Source organism: Artibeus jamaicensis, unplaced genomic scaffold (genome assembly GCF_021234435.1).
Source record: "Artibeus jamaicensis isolate MK-2021 breed Jamaican fruit bat unplaced genomic scaffold, CSHL_Jam_final scaffold_474, whole genome shotgun sequence".
NCBI lineage: Eukaryota > Metazoa > Chordata > Mammalia > Chiroptera > Phyllostomidae > Artibeus > Artibeus jamaicensis.
In genome coordinates, this window is record NW_026522046.1 from 24,799,193 (window position 1) to 24,817,830 (window position 18,638).

General features: G+C 41.4%; 1 protein-coding gene across 9 annotated transcripts in view; it reads right to left on the bottom strand.

Moving 5' to 3' along the window:
• Positions 1-18,638, bottom strand: part of LOC119035119 (schwannomin-interacting protein 1) — a 643,607-nt gene that overhangs the window by 9,981 nt on the left and 614,988 nt on the right. The window contains exon 7 of one of the 9 annotated variants that reach the window (XM_053657556.1): positions 18,043-18,397. The exons of the other annotated variants lie outside the window; for them this stretch is intronic. Coding sequence (XP_053513531.1) covers positions 18,373-18,397 — 25 coding nt within the window. The 3' untranslated portion in view covers positions 18,043-18,372. Of the gene's footprint in view, positions 1-18,042; positions 18,398-18,638 lie in introns of those variants that run through there. 9 annotated transcript variants of the gene reach the window in all.

An 18,638-nucleotide genomic window follows, 5' to 3' on the forward strand; every position in this document is an offset into this window, starting at 1 on the left:
CTACACCAGGTTTAGGGCAGTGCACACACCAAGTGGCTCAGCGCTGCTACCGTCACAGAAAGAAGGGCAAGGAACTACTCGTCTGTGAGTTGACACTTGTATTTGATTTTTTTTTATTCCAATGGTTAGGGATGCTTTGTACAAACTGCTCAAATGACTCACAGAAAGTGCTTCTTAGAAAATGGTACAGAACCTAGAAAAGGAAATCTACTGGTTGAACACAGGCACCACATTGTTACGTGTATGTACTGCCACCTGTTGTTTGCTTCTGTAATGACCTAAAGTCCCAGCTCATTTCCCCAAAAAGGAGACTTGAAGCCCAGTCTCCTCAGGAGACTGGGAGGCCCAGTTCCATTCCCTTCCTGTCCTCACAGGTGGCAAAAAGAGCTGGTCCTGGGGCTGGCCAACAGGTGCTGTCTGATCAGCTGGGGTGCTTGGGTGCAGTTGGACTTGGGTTCTGAATCCTCATGTCTATCCCTGGGCATATGGTTCTATGACCCTCAGTGTTCTCATCTGTAAAATGGGTGAAACATTCAGTATTTTGTAGGAAGAATGAAAAGAGTTAGCAGAGAGTTGGCCACAAGGCAGTCTTCTGTACATGTTAACTGCCCTCCCTTTTCCTGCTTTCTGAAAGCCTAGACAAAGGAACACAGAATTTTCAAAGCGACGTAACTTTGCAAAGGGACCTGTACTGTCACCTACAGGAGTGCCTTGCCTGGCCACAGCGACGCCCAGGTGTGTGCTCAACTCTGACAGCTGGTCCTTGAGCTGTGCGTGACTCCGCCAGGCAGCTTCACGCGTGCGGAGCTGGAATTCGTCTCCTTTTAACCTTCTCGCACTGGATTTTATTTTTCTGGAGAAATCTACTATGTTTAGGTGACCCTTTGATCCCATATAAATTAGGTTTTAAAATTTATTATCTGTAGTTGGTAAAAAATAAAACCCACCCCAATACCAACCTGTTATTAATAATAAAACTCAAGATCTATGGATTGGAAGATAATGGGAAATAAAATTGCAAATTAAAACCAGACATTTTAAAAACATATTTTACAATAACAACATTTAAAATTAAATCTAATTTGAATCTCAGATTATGTCGCATTTTCTATTTATTGAATAAAGTTTTGAAAAAGAAGTATCTGGCCACTGGATACAGAGATCATAAAAATACAAAATAACCCATAATCCCATCACAAAATAAGATTTAAAATGTCCAAAGATAAATATTCTGAAGAAAGTTCGATGGTCAGTTCTACTGTTCTGCCCCTGAACTGAACTTTGTGCCGGGGTCAGCTCGGACCCAAATCAACCACCACACGCAGTGTGTCTAACTCAGGAAAGGCAAAGGGAAAAGGGGGGGGGTAGGGCTTAAGAGGGAAATGGAAAAACACCTCAGGTGCGAATTGAGAAAATCGCCTTAGTACCACATTATCACCGTGGGAACCGGAACACAGCTTCTCACCGGGTGAGACTCGTAATTCCTTACAGCAGTAATCACCAAGAATGCTGCTCTCAAGAAAAGAAAATTATGTGGCATAACAGCTGATGGTTCAGAGGGGATTTTTGTAAAGACATCTTAAAATGGACTCAAGTTTCAGAAAGGATTTGTTTGCCTTTAGCCTTTAAGCGGGTTTTAAGATGAAGGTGGCTTTGAGGGAATTCAAGCGCAGCTCCCAAGCCATGGTCTGACTGGGGGGTTAGCAGGGAGTGCCCCCCGGAGCTGCTGCAGGCCTCTGTGTCCAGGCTGGAGTTAGATAAGCCCCGCTCTGGCTCCTTGCAGCCTGGGGAGGCCTGGCGAATGGAGGCTCACTCCTGGAACCTGGGGTCCCTGGCCCCTGGCCCTCACACCACAGTGCATCTAGCCTCACTTACAACCAGGCCACACACACAGGCGTGCGAAATCCAAGCTGCTAGGGGTCTAATTTGTCTGGGTCTCTCAAGCACAGCCTGAGGTGAAAACAAAACACAACGCTCATCATGTTAATTAGTAATATAATTTAAGGTATCCAAGTCAAGGCCACTTGACGTTTCCAGTGGCATTTAGCAGAGGGTTGCCTGCAAAAGGCTGGCTGAGCTGTGCCTTGCCTGTGGATTTGCGTGCTGCAAGGTCTGCATCCCGGTTCTCCCAGACACCTCTCCTCCCTTTGCACCGGGAGCACCGTGAGGCAATGAGAAACCACACTGCAGACCGTGCTTCTGCCAGGAAGGCCGGCGGGTCTGGAAACAGGGTGTTCTGGATAGAGAATGGGCAGAAAGATGAAAAGGTTAAAGATTAAGTGTGCCTTTTAGACACCTCGGTGTGAGCAGAAGTGGCCAGACACTTACTTGAGAGGCTGTTCAGCACCCACATCTGCTTGGCATTTACAGTAAGACTGTTACTTAGAAAGTACTTGTGCTGGCTTCCAACTACCGTTGCCAGATATCTCTAAAATACGCACACAATTGAGAGGATGGTAGAAATGGAAAGTTCTCAACTACTAAGGGGATACCTCAAAAATTTAGCCAAGTGCTCACAGGATTTGGTATAAAGACAACACTTTTTCCAAAATGCAAGGACAAGACCAGTTTATTTCTTGAGACGGACCATGCAATGACCCTGAAGTCTGCTGGGACTTTCAGTGGGCCAGTAGCCATTGTGGATCAGGCCTCAGTTCTTGGCCTTGGGTGTGGTGACTGGCGCTGGGCTGGGCTGCAGCCAGTTCTGAACCCCAGAACTATCTGGCGTTTTCTGATTTCAGAAATAGGAATCTCCTAGTACCAGCTTGGACCACCAGCATCTTTATATAAATATTTAAAATTCTTGGGTTTTACCCCCTGTACCTCTTAGTTAACTTCACTTAAAATGGTGCAATGAATTCGGGTTTAAAAGCATGCTCACATACATTCTCTGCTTGGGCTGAACAACCCAACCACCTGTGGCTTATGGACAAGGTGATAGTCACTCAGAGCAGTCCAATGACTTGCCCCAGAACTGTGACAGCCTCATGATTAAAAATGGCCCCAATTCTCCCCCTCCTGGTATCTGTAAGAGGACGTCACAGCTTCTTCCATCAAGAGGTCAGGTCCACTTCCCTACTCCTGGACTGGCCTCCTGACTTGTCCTGGCCACCAGGATGCAGAAGTGACTTTATTCCTCTTCCAAGCCTCCCTCTGAGGGAACCCTGCCACAAGTCCAGGCTAACCACTGGTGGATGAGAGACTTTGTGGCACAGAGCTCAATCAGCAACTGTCCCAAGGGAAGGTGGGAACACAGGACAGAGCTCAGGTGAGAGCAGTAAAGATACCTCACCATCAGTGTGTGACTGACTGTGGACACAGGAGTAAGGCCCTGGGAGCCCAGGTCTAATCTGCAGACCTACTCAGCTGACATACACAGGCTTCGAAGCTAAAACCAGCACTTATCATCGTATGCCACTGACGAGGGTGGTTTATCATGCCTCATCATTGTGGCAATGGAGGTCACAAAGCAAGAGACTATAAGCTGGACCTTTGTCTTTGGAATTCAGTGGCCTTTCCCCCACATAAACTTAGGTTTGGATTTATTAGATTGTGCTTGTGATGGTAATATAATTTTAAAGGGCAGATACCTCTTGTACCTGCTTCAAGACAATTGTACAGCTTCCTTAAGAAGCAGAGTGAGAGGGAACTGCCCATTTGCCTATGGATTTCCGACATGCCTTGCTCATTCTGTGTCCAGAACCAGAGTGCCTGGGAGCCATGGGCCCTGCTGTGCCATTCGTTACGCAGCATCTCCAACTCCTGGGTGGACGGGCTGTTAAAATACATGATTTCCATTTATTTTAATGGATCTGTGATACATTATTCAAAGACTTTGCACATGATGAATAATCAGCTATATTTTTTCAATTTAACAAGAATTTCAAAGGGGAAGGAACATAAAATGTGGGCTGTAATTACCCAAGGTAGCTGTAAACACGGTTCATTCTTCTAAGGATTTGTTGTGAAGAAAGAACGTGAGAACCACTGAGCCCCGGGGAAGTTCTAGATGCTGCCCGTGTGGGATGATGTCTCTGTGGGTTGTGCTGAGGGAGGTCAGCAAATCATAAAATACTTTTCCCATCCCCCAAACCTCCCATATCCTTCTTCTTTTCCTTACCAACTGTTCCATATTGCCATTTATCATGAGAGTTACAGAAATACTGATTACTATTCTTTTTAATAAAAGGAACTGCAAAGATTTTGCTTCCCCATATTTGTTATTGTGAACATACACTGCTATTTCTTATTTTACTTTAGAGGGAATGTGTTAACTTCTTGCTTCAGGCTGTGTGATGCATGGGGTGATGACTTTTTACAAAGGAGTAATATTCATTTAATAGGAGAGAATTTTGGTGGCACAACATATACCAACACACACACACAAGACCTGCGAATGATTTTTAGAACTGTATTAGACAGAAAGGGGATGTTTAACTGAGCATCCATTCATTCATTCGCTGACCAGGCACCAGCATCTCTGCAAACTCTGTGGCACCAACACACTAGTGCAGAACAAGCAGCTGCCGGTCCCCTTGGCCCAGGGCACACACTTTCTAGTTTGCTAATTCTACCTATTGCCTTTTATGGGCTTCTTTACTCATTATATTTCTTGCCTCTGAAGACATTTTATAGTTCACAGCCCCTATATTAAGTGGATGCATAGTAGTAGCTGAACCAGGAATAACAAAAACCAGGTCTTCCTAACAGCTACCAATGCTTGGATCGTTAAATCACAATGTACAAATAAAAATGTGGGCTGTACGGGGCACTGGAAGGGAACTAAACACACACACACACACACACACACACACACGACATTCCCTATCTTATGTACAAGAAAAGATACTTTAGTAACCTGGACATTAATTAATAAGATATTAACCAAGAAGAGTGAATGAGCAGGAAAGTGCAAAAGGGAGAGCCTGGTGGATTGGGAGTGAGGGAAGAATGCAGGAGAGGGAAGGAAAGCCACCCCTCCAGCAGGTATGTGACCAAAGACGTTAAGGGTAGTTTCGAACTGCGTCCTACAGGGAGGAGCGGCGGAAAGAGGAACCACCTCCTTGAGAGGCTGAGAGGCAGCTGCCAAGGTGCTGACGTGGGAAGGGCCTTCTCTGGGTTTCTTCCTCCCAATCCTGCACATACTCTCTTTTTCTGCTCCCTTTTCTAAGGCTAGTTCTAGATCCTTCCATCTGCACACGCTCATGCGATGGCTCATAGGCACCCGGCACCACATGGCCACAGAACCTTCTCTACCCAAGAGACTAATGGGAAAGGCAACTAGCTGTCCCCGGCTATTCTCTGGTGAAGAAAAAGTCCTAACCCAAGTCTCTAGAGAGCTATAAATACACACTTGCGTTCCTTAGACAGCTGCTGGATCTAATTCCACATCAGTGTCCGGTTCCTTCACTAATGACCACTTACACATAATTAAATTTGGAATTATAGGATCTTAGTGTTGGAAAAATGCATTTTCACCACAACTACTTCTTAGCATTAACTGAAGACCAGAATGAGGCTGCTTCTCCTCAGCACCAAATATGGTTTACTCTTATCTTAATCGAAGCCTAATGATTTCCAAGCAATCTGTACTCTGAAATAAAAAAAGGAATTACCACTTTTGAGCATCTACTACGTGCTAGGCACTTTGTAGTTTACCTCCAATCCCCAGACACACATGAAGTAAGTATTCTGATATCCTTTTCACATTCGAGAAAAACTAAGGCTCGGAGGTTAAATAACACAGGGTCACCAAACTGACGTTTCACTGCAGAGCCTGGCTCTTCCTCGAGAAGCCAGGGCACTTTAAGAAGGATAGAATAAATTCATGGGTGGAAGAGAAAAAGAGAAGATGAAAAATAAAACACAATGAAAACAGAAACAAAGAACTGGAAACAACTCCAGTGTCTCATAATATGAGATTGATTAAGCATGTTTTGGTGAAATATATGATGGGCAATTGTTCATGATATATTTAAAAATAGCTCATAAAACAGTAGGCATAGTAAGATTTCAATTCTGCAAACAAAATTGTGGAGATAGATGCACCAAACAGGAGATACACCTGGGTATTTTTTGGTGGAAGTAATTGAACCGATTTTGAATTTTTCTTCTTGTGACTGCTTCTGAGTTGCCATGGGTAGGCACTCAGCAGGAATCACAAAGAGGAAAAGGAGAGGAACTGGGTGAGCTGACTCGCACTCTGTGGTGGAGGGAAGGTAAGCAGGATGAAATGCTGGACAGCCGCAGAGGGGGACTGCGTGTCTGACTCAGACGGCGTCTACAGGGACCGTGACTCACACGTGAGTCAGGCTGGGCTCTGTTCTTGGCAGGATGATGGGGTGATGGGAGATCATCTTGGGGAACAGCAAGAAACATAATTTCTTACAAGTGAGCCTTTCTGTGGGTGGGCTCTCTGACATCTGTCCAGCCCAGTCTCCCTCCCTGTCTCCTCCTCGGACCTGTAGCAGATATTGGGCTCTAAAATAATCACCATACACTTGACTGTCCATATTCTTAAGGCGAGCCTGACTATTTACTCCGCTCAGCCCAGACAGAGTTTAGACTTGTATCTGCCCGACCTGCTGCTCAGTTTCAGCTGCTGGGGCTGAAGAAATGCTTGGCCCCCACCAGACCTGTGACAGCATCTGCGGGGTGGGGGTAAAGGTACAGCAGTCCGAGGGTCAGTGCCTGGATTTGGTGATCACGGAATCACTGCTTTCACCACTCTTTGTTATGTTTAAAAAAAATGCTGGGCCTCTGATGCAGACTTAGTTGCACAGTAAGCTGTATCAAAGGCATTCTCTTTCGTGATTTAACCCGTGGCCATCTGATTTCTGTACAGCCATTAATAAGAATGCAGGAGATCTACCACACTGCTCGGATTCCGGGAAGCTTGGTTATGCTCATTCTGCCGTCTTTACAATCAGGGTGTGCCTCGCAATCTCCACCCCCCCGGGGCAGCTGGTGGCAGTTCTGCTCCACTGAACTGTAGCCCCATCCACCAACAGACCAGTTGAGGAAAGAGGCCGGCCCTGGGAGCTGGCCGTTCACATCTTCTGATAAGAACAAAGCTCCAGCATCAAAACCTGCAGAGCGGGGACAGTGGCTTAGAAGGTGACACAGCGTCCGCGACAGCACACAGGGTGCCAGCGTGGGGAAAAGCAAAGAACGAGGCCTTTGAGGGAAAGTGGTTCAACAGAGAATTGGACTCTGAATGTGAAACTTTGTTGGACTCAACCAACACATTTCACTTTTTTTTCTGTATGCACACAAGGCATGTGTATATCTAAGTAATTCTAAAAAGATTCTTTTAGTAACTAAAACAAAAAATTCTGAGTGATAGGAGGCATGTATCATCACTGGATTGGCAGTGGTTCTTTGAAATATTTTCCCCAGGTTTTTAATGCAGTGATAATCTGAATAATGAGACTAATGCAGGGGGCACAGAACATTTTGTAAGAGTGCACGGGGACTGCGTAAATCTGTGGGTGGCACGGCTCACCCAAAGTCAGAGAGGGGGTTTTCTAGTAAACTCTCCAGGGGGCCCAGTCCTCGTGCAAGCTGCATGTGTGCAGACACATGTGGGGGAGCCCTGCCCAAAGATGTGCAAACCACAGTAATAAAGTCATGACAACCTGTCAAAGATGACGCACCAATGAAAAATCATTCCTAGAAGCTCTTTTAATTAAACATTCAGCTGTCCACTGGAGCCAATTTTAAATATAAAATGCAGCCCCGTGGCCTTTTTCTTCCTGCCTCCCACCCTTTCGCAATAGCTCCGACAATGAATTCTCATTGGTGATTAAAAAAAAAATTCGTAAGACAGGGTACAGCTGGTTATGCCTCTAGCAAGATGTCAAATTTTGCTTGCACAAAATTAATTGCACCTAATTAAACTGAGGTCATTGGCATTACTGTAAAGCGAGGCTATTTACTAGACAAAGAAAATTTCTCAAATACCAATTTGCTTTTCTTTCAGGTTTGTGAAAGAGAAGAATTGCTTACATAATTAAATTTGTTTTGCCATTTTAAGCTTTTTGCTCTTCAGAAGATTCACTTCAAGTCTTGTTTCAAATATTACTTATGAAGTTGTATAACACTTTAGGATACTAGAGGTAATCCTTGAAGGAGGTTATAAAAAAATGATAGGTTTTTTTCCAACTAACATCAAAAGGAGAATTTGTAAACACCCATTTGCAGTGACACATACCTTGGAATTACTAATACACAAAAAGAATTTCTAAGCAAATTACTGGTATACATGTCTGAGATTAATATGAAATTTAAAACATATGTTGCATGTAATAAATAGGTTGCTATAATATGCACCTATTACTGCAAGAAAGATGCCTCGGAAAGCCCATTTCATTGTGATGGAACAGGACACCCATGCTGGGTATATATGACCATTATGCTTACTTCTTCCAGGAAGTTATGCAAAAATTATCATCATTAGAGACAGAAGGATGATTCACATTCCTGGCAAAATGATGCTGTTTCGACCTGCGGTTCGGTGGCAGATTATATATGCAGATTCTCAGCCCCACATGGTCAAAGCCCCTGCGAACCTGGTTCTTTAATGGCTCTCTAGATCAATGCTGTGCAGTCGCTACAACTCCCTAGGCTCCGGCACTCCCCGTCTCCCACCCAAGTGCAAAAGGATGTGGTGGGCACCTATTATGGGTCTTGTTTCAGCCACTCACCAATAAACCTACACAAACAAGAACGATAGGCGTTTTGATTTGGGTACGTGGCAATGGTTGAGATGAGTAAACAGTAATCATTATTCAAACCAGCTGCTCAAAAGCTCTCTGGGGGATTTCTGTCTTCATAATATTCACAGTATTTGGAGAGGAGAGCATGGCCTATTCTAGGTTACACCATCCCATCTCTACTTGATGAAAAGGACTGTATTAGATCTTACTTATATTTATTTGTATGTAAATAAAAATCGATCTTGGGGTAAGGCAAGAAGGGAGCTGAGAAGTAATCTTGCAGTTACTCGGAGAAAAGGAGAATGAAGAAGACAGAGTTTTCTCCACAAGGTCAGATCAGGGGGTGACGTTTGAAAAATGAAAGGCTTCCTGGATGAGTGTCTATCACTAAACACTGCTCTGTGCTGTGTTCTCGCAGCCTGGCCAAGCCAGGTTCCACTCCTTCTGCGGCACTGATCTGTATAAACCCAGCATCCGAACTCGAATGCTGACTCAAGATCAGTGTGGTCAACAAAAAGATTTTATAGAATATTATGATACTCTCATAAAAAAAGGAATATTTATTTTTTTCAAGAACATGATTAGACCTAATATTTCTTAGAAACCTTATTTCAAAAATAGGTATTTTATTTTTATCATTCTCTTTTAAGCTTTTAAAAGCTTTTTGCTGAAATGTTTTTAAATAGAAAAAAATGACAAAGGTCATACAGTCTCAAATTTGAAAGGCTGGTTATGTGTGGACTAGCAAATTTTGAAGAAAAAAAAAGGGCATTTCCTACAGTTGCCATACTTCAGTATAAGTCAAATTTAATTAGTAGAGTTATGAAGCAATATAAAAAATTCTTTTGCTACGATATTAGGCATGAAACATCTTTATGGGACTACCGTAAGCCTAGCTTACATTTAACAGCTTGTCACTCTTTAAAAAAGTGCTTTAGGAGATGTCACCAATCAGAAACATTCAGTGGGGACGACTGAGAGGGACCTACACTCACAGGCGTGGCTTAAACACGTCTTCCCAGAAGACCCCAGGCCGTTTCATAGTGTCTCACATAATGTGCACGGAATTTTTACAGGTACACACATACATTCTTCAAAACACAGAAAGAGAACTCTAACATTTTACCAAACAAAGATGCCATTTACGTGGGTAGTCCCCACCTTAAAAGTAAGTTCAGCACTTCAGAATTCGTTGGCTGGCCAGTTAATTTTAAGTCCTCAGCCTCATTTAAAACTGAGTACTGAGCTTTCAGAGAGGTGCGTTCATGTGAGATTTACCTAGTTTGGATTATTTAACTAATTCAATACGTGTGCTCTGGTACATGCTTGGACACTGTGGTGACCTCAAAGATCTGACATCTCTCAAGTACTTTTGTAAGTAAGAGGGGAGGTATTTCGAGCTCCATGAAGAATTTCAGGGGTTGTAATACATTAGAAACAATTAATTCTAATAGGGATGGAGAATATGGGTTATAGAAATGCAACTGAACATTTCCTAGGGCTTTTCTCCGATGAAGGGGAATGACAGGTGTCAGTCTTTGCAGACTTTAAACTTATGGCAATAAAGAGATATTTCTTAGAAACATTAAGTGTCATTATTAATCATCATCTTAAGAAGCATCCAAAAAGTCACCGTGTTCTCACAGAGGATGATCTCATCCCAGCATGTGGAGATGAAAACATCTGAGGGAACAGGATATAAATAATCTTCCTTATGTCGAGTCAACAAGTGTAGCTTGTTCTGAGCTACTGTGAAATACATGTGTTCAGATCTTCGTGTCTCCAAAGGGGGTAGATGACTCAGTGATTTCCAAGTTTTGCTCTGCCAGGAGGGTTTCAGGTGGGCTCTGGAGGCTGGCAGGGGAGGGGTGGAGAGGGGCACGGGTGGGAAATGACTGGGGTGGGGGGCATTTTCTGGGCACTGTCGTCCCAGTCCCTTCAGTCCTCCTGAACCGGAGGAGGACGGCTGTGGTTTACAGGGTTTCTGCATAGGATTTTGCTTCAGAAGATATTTCTTTTATCACTTCACTTATATGTGGCATGTAAAGAACAAAATAAACAAAAATAGTCACAGATACAGAGAACAGAACAGACTGATGGTCAACAGCAGGAAGGAACGTTGCGGCACTGGGTGAAAAAGGTGAGGGGACGGAGAAGTCCAAATTGGCAGTTAGAGAACAGTCACAGGGATGTGAAGTACAGCATAGGAAAAACAGTCAATAATATCGTAGTAACTATGTATGGTGCCAAGTGGGTACTTGAAATACTGGGGTGACCACTCTGTAAATCACGTGATTGAGTAACCACTATGCTGTACACCTGAAAGTAATACAGAATAATACTGAATGTAAACTGTAATTGAAGAAAAAATTAAAACCTTCATGAGACTTCTACTTAAATATGGCATCCTGAACACAGCTGTAGTTAATCTAATCTGTTTCTGAACTACTACTAAAATAATATTAAAGAGAAAAGGTATAATCCTACATAGACAAAGAAAATGGAAGACAACAGCACACAAGAGAGCTTGACAAATTTTGGAAGATAAAATGTAGGTGATGGATGAGAGGTATCTGACAACACCCGACACATACCACTGCCCCCCTTCCCCCTCTCCAGCAGCTGAAGCATCATCTGCAGATGCTGAATCGAAGGAGCTCTGGACTGGGGCACAGTAAGGCACAGCTAGAGCGGCAATAAAGGGCCTTACTGGCCCAAGAGAATTAAGGGAAATTCTACATGCTGAACCTTCAACCCTCCCCTTACTAGAGTCTTAAAACACTGGTAACCTGGCTTAAAACTCTTTTGGGTGAGGTGGGAGAGTTCTCTGTGACAACGGACAGCTCAAGAAAAAGGATAGTTTTAGGTGGTTTTAATTGGATGCTCCTTAGAAATGGCTGTGCTTCTATCTGACCATTCTAAAGCCAAGTTCACCATGCATTAATTCAACTATTTAGTGACTGACTATGTACTAGGTGCTATTTTAGGCAATAGTTATGGTGGTGAACAAAACAGATGTGCTTACTTGGAACTTATATTCCAAGTGCTGGGATATAAGTACTGGAGAAAGACAAAAAACAGATATCAGGTAGAGATAGGAATCACAAAGAAAACCAAATCAGGGTAACAGGATAGGCAGGGTAAGAGGAGAGAAAGCGATCGGTATGTTGGGTGTTTAGCATTTAACTGGGTGGTCAGAGAAGGTCTCTTGAGAAGACAATATATGCCACCAAGCCCCAACCAGAGAGTTTATTAAACAGCTTTTTGAGTTTTACGTTTAATTATTAGTAGACAGAAATCAAAACAAAAAAATAAAATCAGAAAAAGTCATGGACAGTATAGAAATCAGAAGAAAACATTTTAAACAATACTAAAATTGATACCTTTTATGAGATGAGAAAATATCATAACCCAAATTTTCAAAACATAAACAAAATGGGCACATTCTTAGAAAAATATAACTCATCAGAACTGATTCAAGAAATAAAAAATGTGTACAATCTTATAACCATACAGGAAATGAAAGACGTTGAAGTAAATATGCAAAGTAAATACCAGGCTCAGATGATCACACAGGTGAAAACATAGATCATTTCAACATTATGCAGACTTTTCTTAGACAATAAGAAAGAGGAAATAATATCCAGTTCAATTTTAAGCCAACATAACCCTGATACTAAAACCAGAGAAAAATATTATGAGAAAAGAACATAACAGACTCATGTCACTCATGAGCAGAAATGGAACAATCCTAAACAAAATATTATAAATAAAATCCAATACCCTCAACCAATTTTGGTTTTATAGGAATGTAAAGATTGTTCAATATTTCAAAGATCTATGAATGTAATTCATCAATTAATTACTAGCTTAATACAGTAAATTATATAATCACCTCAACAAATGGAGAAAAATGTAATAAATACTTATTCATGATAAAATTATTTATAAATTATGAATAGAAGGGAATATCATTAATCTCACTAAGAGGAACATTAAAGAAAACATAAATTTAACATCACCCTAAATGGGGAAACATTAGAAGCATTCCATTCAATATGAGAATTAAGCTAAGGACTCCAACGAGTACCATTTTTAATCCTCAGTGTATTAGTGTACCTACCTACTCAGTGTAATAAAACAACCAGAAACATGAGGATTGTGAAGAAAAAAAATAAAGCTGCTATTTTTTTGCAGATGATATTGTTTAAAAATCTCAGAGACTGGAGAGGCACCTTTATTAGAAGTAACAGGAATGACAATAACACAGACACTGGGCAGAAGACCAGGGCCCAAAGTTAGATGCATTTCTGGTCACCAGCAGCAAATGAGAAAGGATCACTAAAGAGAATTTAAGATAAAACCAGAATATCAAATATCTAGAAATAAATATAAGAAAGGATGTACATTAAGCTGAAATTACAAAACCTTAAGAAATATTTAATAAAATCTAAATAAAGGGGGGATGGGCCATATACATGGATCAAAGGATTAATATAGTGAAAATCTAATTCTTCCCCTAAATTAATCTATAGATCCAATGAAATTCCACTCAAAATCCTAAGAGAATATTTTGCTAAACTTGATTAGATGATTTTAAATTTATACAGAATAAAAATACACAGAAGAATAAATATAAAATAAAAAAGAACAGGCAGTGTTTTTCTGAAGAAAAAGAGTAAGAAGAGGGACTTGTTCAGATATCAGGACTTATTTTGAACCTCTAGTAATTAAGACTGTCTGGTATTGATGTGGGAATAGAAACGCTAGTCAATGAAATAGAATGTATTCCAGTTAATGTCTGCTATATACAGAAGTGCTCAAATAGGTGAGTAAAAGAGGGATTGTTTAATAAATATGATGAAAAAAATCATGTCTATGGAAAATGATAAGATTAGATTTCTCCTCATACCATATCAAGAAACCAACTTCTGATTTATTACAGACTTTAAAAAAACAACCGACTCTTTCAACTCATAGGACATTTAGGTTAATGTCTTGTGGATCTTGGGGTAGAGGAAGATTTTGTGGTCATAAAAGACACATTGAAGAACTGGAAAGACAAGCTATAATCTGGCAAAGGTACCTGCAATATATACAGCATGTTAAGGATTAGTATCATGACTACACAACTGTCTTAAATCAATTTTAAAAAAGAAGAGAATCCATAAGATTCAAATAGACATTTCACAGATGAGGAACCAAGGATGGCTAATAAACACAAAGTAACACTATATTATACCATTCAATTAATAAAAGTTTAAAATAGATTGGCACTATTAAGTGTTAGAAAGGTTATAGATCCGTGGGCTCTCTGAAAACACTGCTCGTAGTATGAAACTTGTTATAACCATTTTGGAAAAAAGATTAGCCCTCACTGGTGTGGCTCAGTGGATTGAGTGATGGCCTGAGAATCAAAGGATCACCAGATTGATTCCCAGTCAAGGCACATGCCTGGGTTGTGAGCCAGGTCCCCAGTAGGGGGCACACGAGAGCCAACCATACACTGATGTTTTTCTCCCTCTTTCTCTCTTCCTTACTTTCTCTCTAAAAATATCTCACTTTTGGCCAAGATGGAGGCATAGGTAGATACATTGTGCTTCCTTGCACAACCAAAAGAAGGACAAGAACAAATTTAAAAACAAAAATTGCCAGGAAATTGAACCGTATGGAAGTCCAACACCTATGGAGTTAAAAAAGAAACATTCATCCAGACCGGTAGGGGGTACGGAGACCAGCATCCAGGCAGAGAGGATTTGTGCAAGGCTTCGGCTAGGATACCAGGTGAGGCAGCAGCTGGCAGAGTGGTGGTCCCACATTAACCCACATGTGGATAAACTGAGAGGAACAACTGGGGAGTAGGACAGACCGCATAACCCAAGGTTCAAGTGCAGGAAATAAAGCCTCAAACCTCTCATTGAAAACACCTGTGGGCATTGCAGTGGGAGAAACTCCCAGCCTCACAGGAGAGTTCATGGGGAGACCCACAGGGTCCTGGAATGTACACAAAACCACCTACCTGGACATTAGCACCAGAAGGACCCAATTTGCTTGCGGGTAGCAGAAGTGGTGACTGAAATCCAGCAGAGAGAAGAATAAGCAGCACCGTTCCTTCTCAGATCCCTCCCCCACATTAGCTGTCACAACATAGCAAAGTGGGTTGCCCCGCTCTGGCGAATACCTAAGGCTCTGCCCCTTACTACGTAACAGGTGTGCCAAGACAAAAAATATGGCCCAAATGAAAGAACAGATCAAAGCTCCAGAAAAAATATAACTATTCAATGAAGAGATAGCCTACCTATCAGATGCAGAGTTCAAAAAACTGGTAATCAGGATGCTCACAGAATTGGTTGAGTATGGTCACAAAATAGAAGAAAAAGAGAAGGCTATGAAAAGTGAAATAAAGGAAAATGTAGAGGAAACCAACAGTGAAGAGAAGGAAACCAGAACTCAAATTAACGGTTTGGACAAGAAAGAAGATATAAACATTCAACCAGAACGGAATGATGAAGGAAGAATTTTTAAAAATGAGGGGTAGCTTAGGAACCCCTGGAATAACTTCAAACATTCCAACATCAGAATCATAGGGATGCCAGAAGGAGACAAGGAAGAACAAGACATTGAAAACTTATTTGAAAACATAATGAAGGAGAACTTTCCAAATCTGGCAAAAAAAAATAGACTTCCAGGAAATCCAGGAAGCTCAGAGGGTCCCAAAGAAGTTGGACCCAAGGAACCATACACCAAGGCACATTGTAATTACATTACCCAAGATTAAAGATGAGAAGAGAATCCTAGAAGCAGCAAGAGAAAAGGAGACAGTTACCTACAAAGAAATTCCCATCAGACTGTCAGCTGGACTTCTCAAAAGAGACCTTACATGCAAGAAGGGGCTGGAAAGAAGTATTCCAAGTCATGAAAGACAAGGACCTACATCCAAGATTACTCTATCCAGCAAAGGTATCATTTAGAATGGGAGGGCAGGTAAAGTGCTTCCCAGATAAGGCTAAATTAAGGAAGTTCATCATCACCAAGCCCTTGTTATATGAAATGTTAAAAAGGATTTATCTAAGAAAAATAAAATAAAAACTATGAACAGTAAAACGACAATAAACTCACAACTATCAACAACTGAACCTAAAAAAACAAAAACAAAAATGAACTAAGGAAACATATAGAACAGGAACAGATTCACAGAAATAGAGATTGCATGGAGGGTTATCAGCAAAGTGGGGTGGTGGAGGGGGAGAGTGGGAAAAAGAGGTACAGGGAATAAGAAACATAAATGGTAGGTACAAAATAGACAGGGGGAGGTTAAGAATAGTATGGGAAATGGAGAAGCCAAAGAACTTATATGTACGACCCATGGACATGAACTAAGGTGGGGGGATGATGGTGGGAAAGGGGGTACAAGGTGGAGGGGAATAAAGGAGGAAAAAAATTAGACAACTGTAATAGCAATAATCAATAAAACTTAAAAAAATTAAAATCTTAAAAAAAGGAAACAGACTGGCATTATCTTCTAAATGTGAGCATTCATGTATTTTTCCTAGTAATTCCACTCCTCGGCAGAATCAAAGAGAAACTCTTGCACACAGAGAGCAAAAGACATATACAAACAAGCACATTTATAAGCAGTAATATTTACAAGAGCAAAACCTTTGGAAAAACTCAATGCCCATCATCAGGACAGTGGCAGAAGAAACTGACTATATTCATGTAGTAAAATATTATGTAGCAGTTGAAATCACAGACCAGCAAAAGGGAAAATGGGGCAATTTAAAGTCAAGCCAAAAAAATTTCTCAAGCAATCATAGTCTGTGACCTGGTTTAGTATGAATAATATATGCCCTTGATAATGGAAACACTGAACAGTTATTTGCCCCCAGATTGTGAAATAACTATGAAGAGAACAGAGAACAGGGTCTGGAGTACATAGATATGTCTGTGAGATAGCTGCAAAAGAAAGTTAAAGCCCACATTTCTACAGTAGGTGGTCAAAAGAAGGTCATTTAAAAGTAAATGCTAAGAAGACAAACATTTTACTTAGAGATATGTAGGTAAATACCAGAAGAAACAGCTAAGGAATTCAAAGTTTCTGGAGAGTGGGACAAAAATAGACAGGGATTGGACAGAAACTGTTATTTGTATTTCATGTTATTACATACCTCGTAGTTATTATTAATTCCATTTCACTTTCGCAGCCATATGTATGTATGTGTATATGTGTGTGTATACTGTATCTACCTATATCTATTTATCTAGCTAACTTTGGTTTAAAAACCAAAAACCTCCCATTTGGACCCCACAGATATGATATTGCTGAGCAGAGAAATGGAATTTCTAGAAGAAAACTTTTCGGTGCTTTGGGGAATATTAGAGAGCAGTAGCAGAAACCTGTAAGCCTATAGGGTTCAATCCTCTCATTTTATGAAAATGAGGAAACTGAGGCATGATCAAACTACATAAACTAATCAAGCCTCAAAATCAGAGGCTCACGAGAACTAACCCTCAGGTCTCCAGGGGCCCAGGCCAGAGCTCTTCCTGCCACATCCCACCGGGAGGGCAAGCAGGTGCTGCTACAGCGAAGGGCAGGGCTGACCGTCCAGCTCTGGAACGCCACAGGAAAAGAGCGAGGGAACTGAGGAAGAGACGCCCAGCTCTGCATGGCCAAACAGCAGCTCCTGTCCTGACCCTAAATACACACATACGCAAGTGTGTGTGTGTGCTTTCTGATTTTTGCTGCTTTAAATAAATCTCTAAGCATCAGAACTGAAGTAAAATACAAGACTTACGGAAAGCCAGATAGATATAAAAATAGATATTAAAGTGCCTCATTCCAAGCTGCATGTGAAAGCAAGGGTGGATGGCAGAATGAATTCATAAACACTATCTCATGTCTTCCCACACCCAGCCTTACACGGTATATATACACCTAGCATTGATACACGGAGCATTTACTCTCACGGAGCCCGAAGGAAGGTGCACGTGTTCCGACCAGAAGTGGACATTTGGGGGGGCATCAAGAGAATGCTGATGGGTCTTCAGCTACCTCCGTCGTTATTAACAACAAAGTTCTATGTGTTTTAATCACTTGGAATAGCTATATGCATAATAGTTAATTTTTCAGATTGCCTCACTAAGCAAAGTGTGACCCATGGACTGGCAGCCCAGACCTCAGCTGAAAGCTTGTTAGAAATATAGTCTTAAGCCTCACCCAAGCCTAATGACTCAGCATCAGCATCAGCAGGCTGACAAAATCCCCAGGTGTTTCACACACATAATAACATTCGAGAACCTCGCATCAACAGCCTTATTTGCTGGGTAAAATGATAATTTTAATATAGTTTCATTGGAATTGGAAGCTATGTAAATAGCCAATGATATACTGAAATATTGATAAATGAGCAATGATATCTTGAAATAAATTAAGATGAAGAAAAGCCATCTGGAGGACAGGTTAAGCTTGGTACTGTAACAAATGGTAAATAATCAGAGCGGGAACTGTATTTCTCAGTTGCCATTTTCACTGCAGTCAGATATATGGGGGAGGTGATGCTGGATGCTTTGGGGGTGCTTAACGGGAAATCTGGTGGTCTGCCACACTTCTCCAGGCGTCATCCAGCTTGTTGCGGAGTGAGCCTTGATTCCCTCATCACCATACAAAATCAGAACAGTGTCTAGAAAAAAAATCAAATATAGAAAACCTGACCTCACATAGCTGGGCAAATGGGCCAAAAAAAAGGCCAAAACTAAAACTCAAAAAACCCAACCCAACAAACGGGGTGAGGTCTGCCCAGAATCCAAATAAAGGTGGTAGTATTATGAAAAAAAAATACTCAAGGATTTAAAGGATATCTTTTATTAAACGTGTAGTCAGATGTCAAAATCCATTAGGTACATATATCAGAAAATCAATGC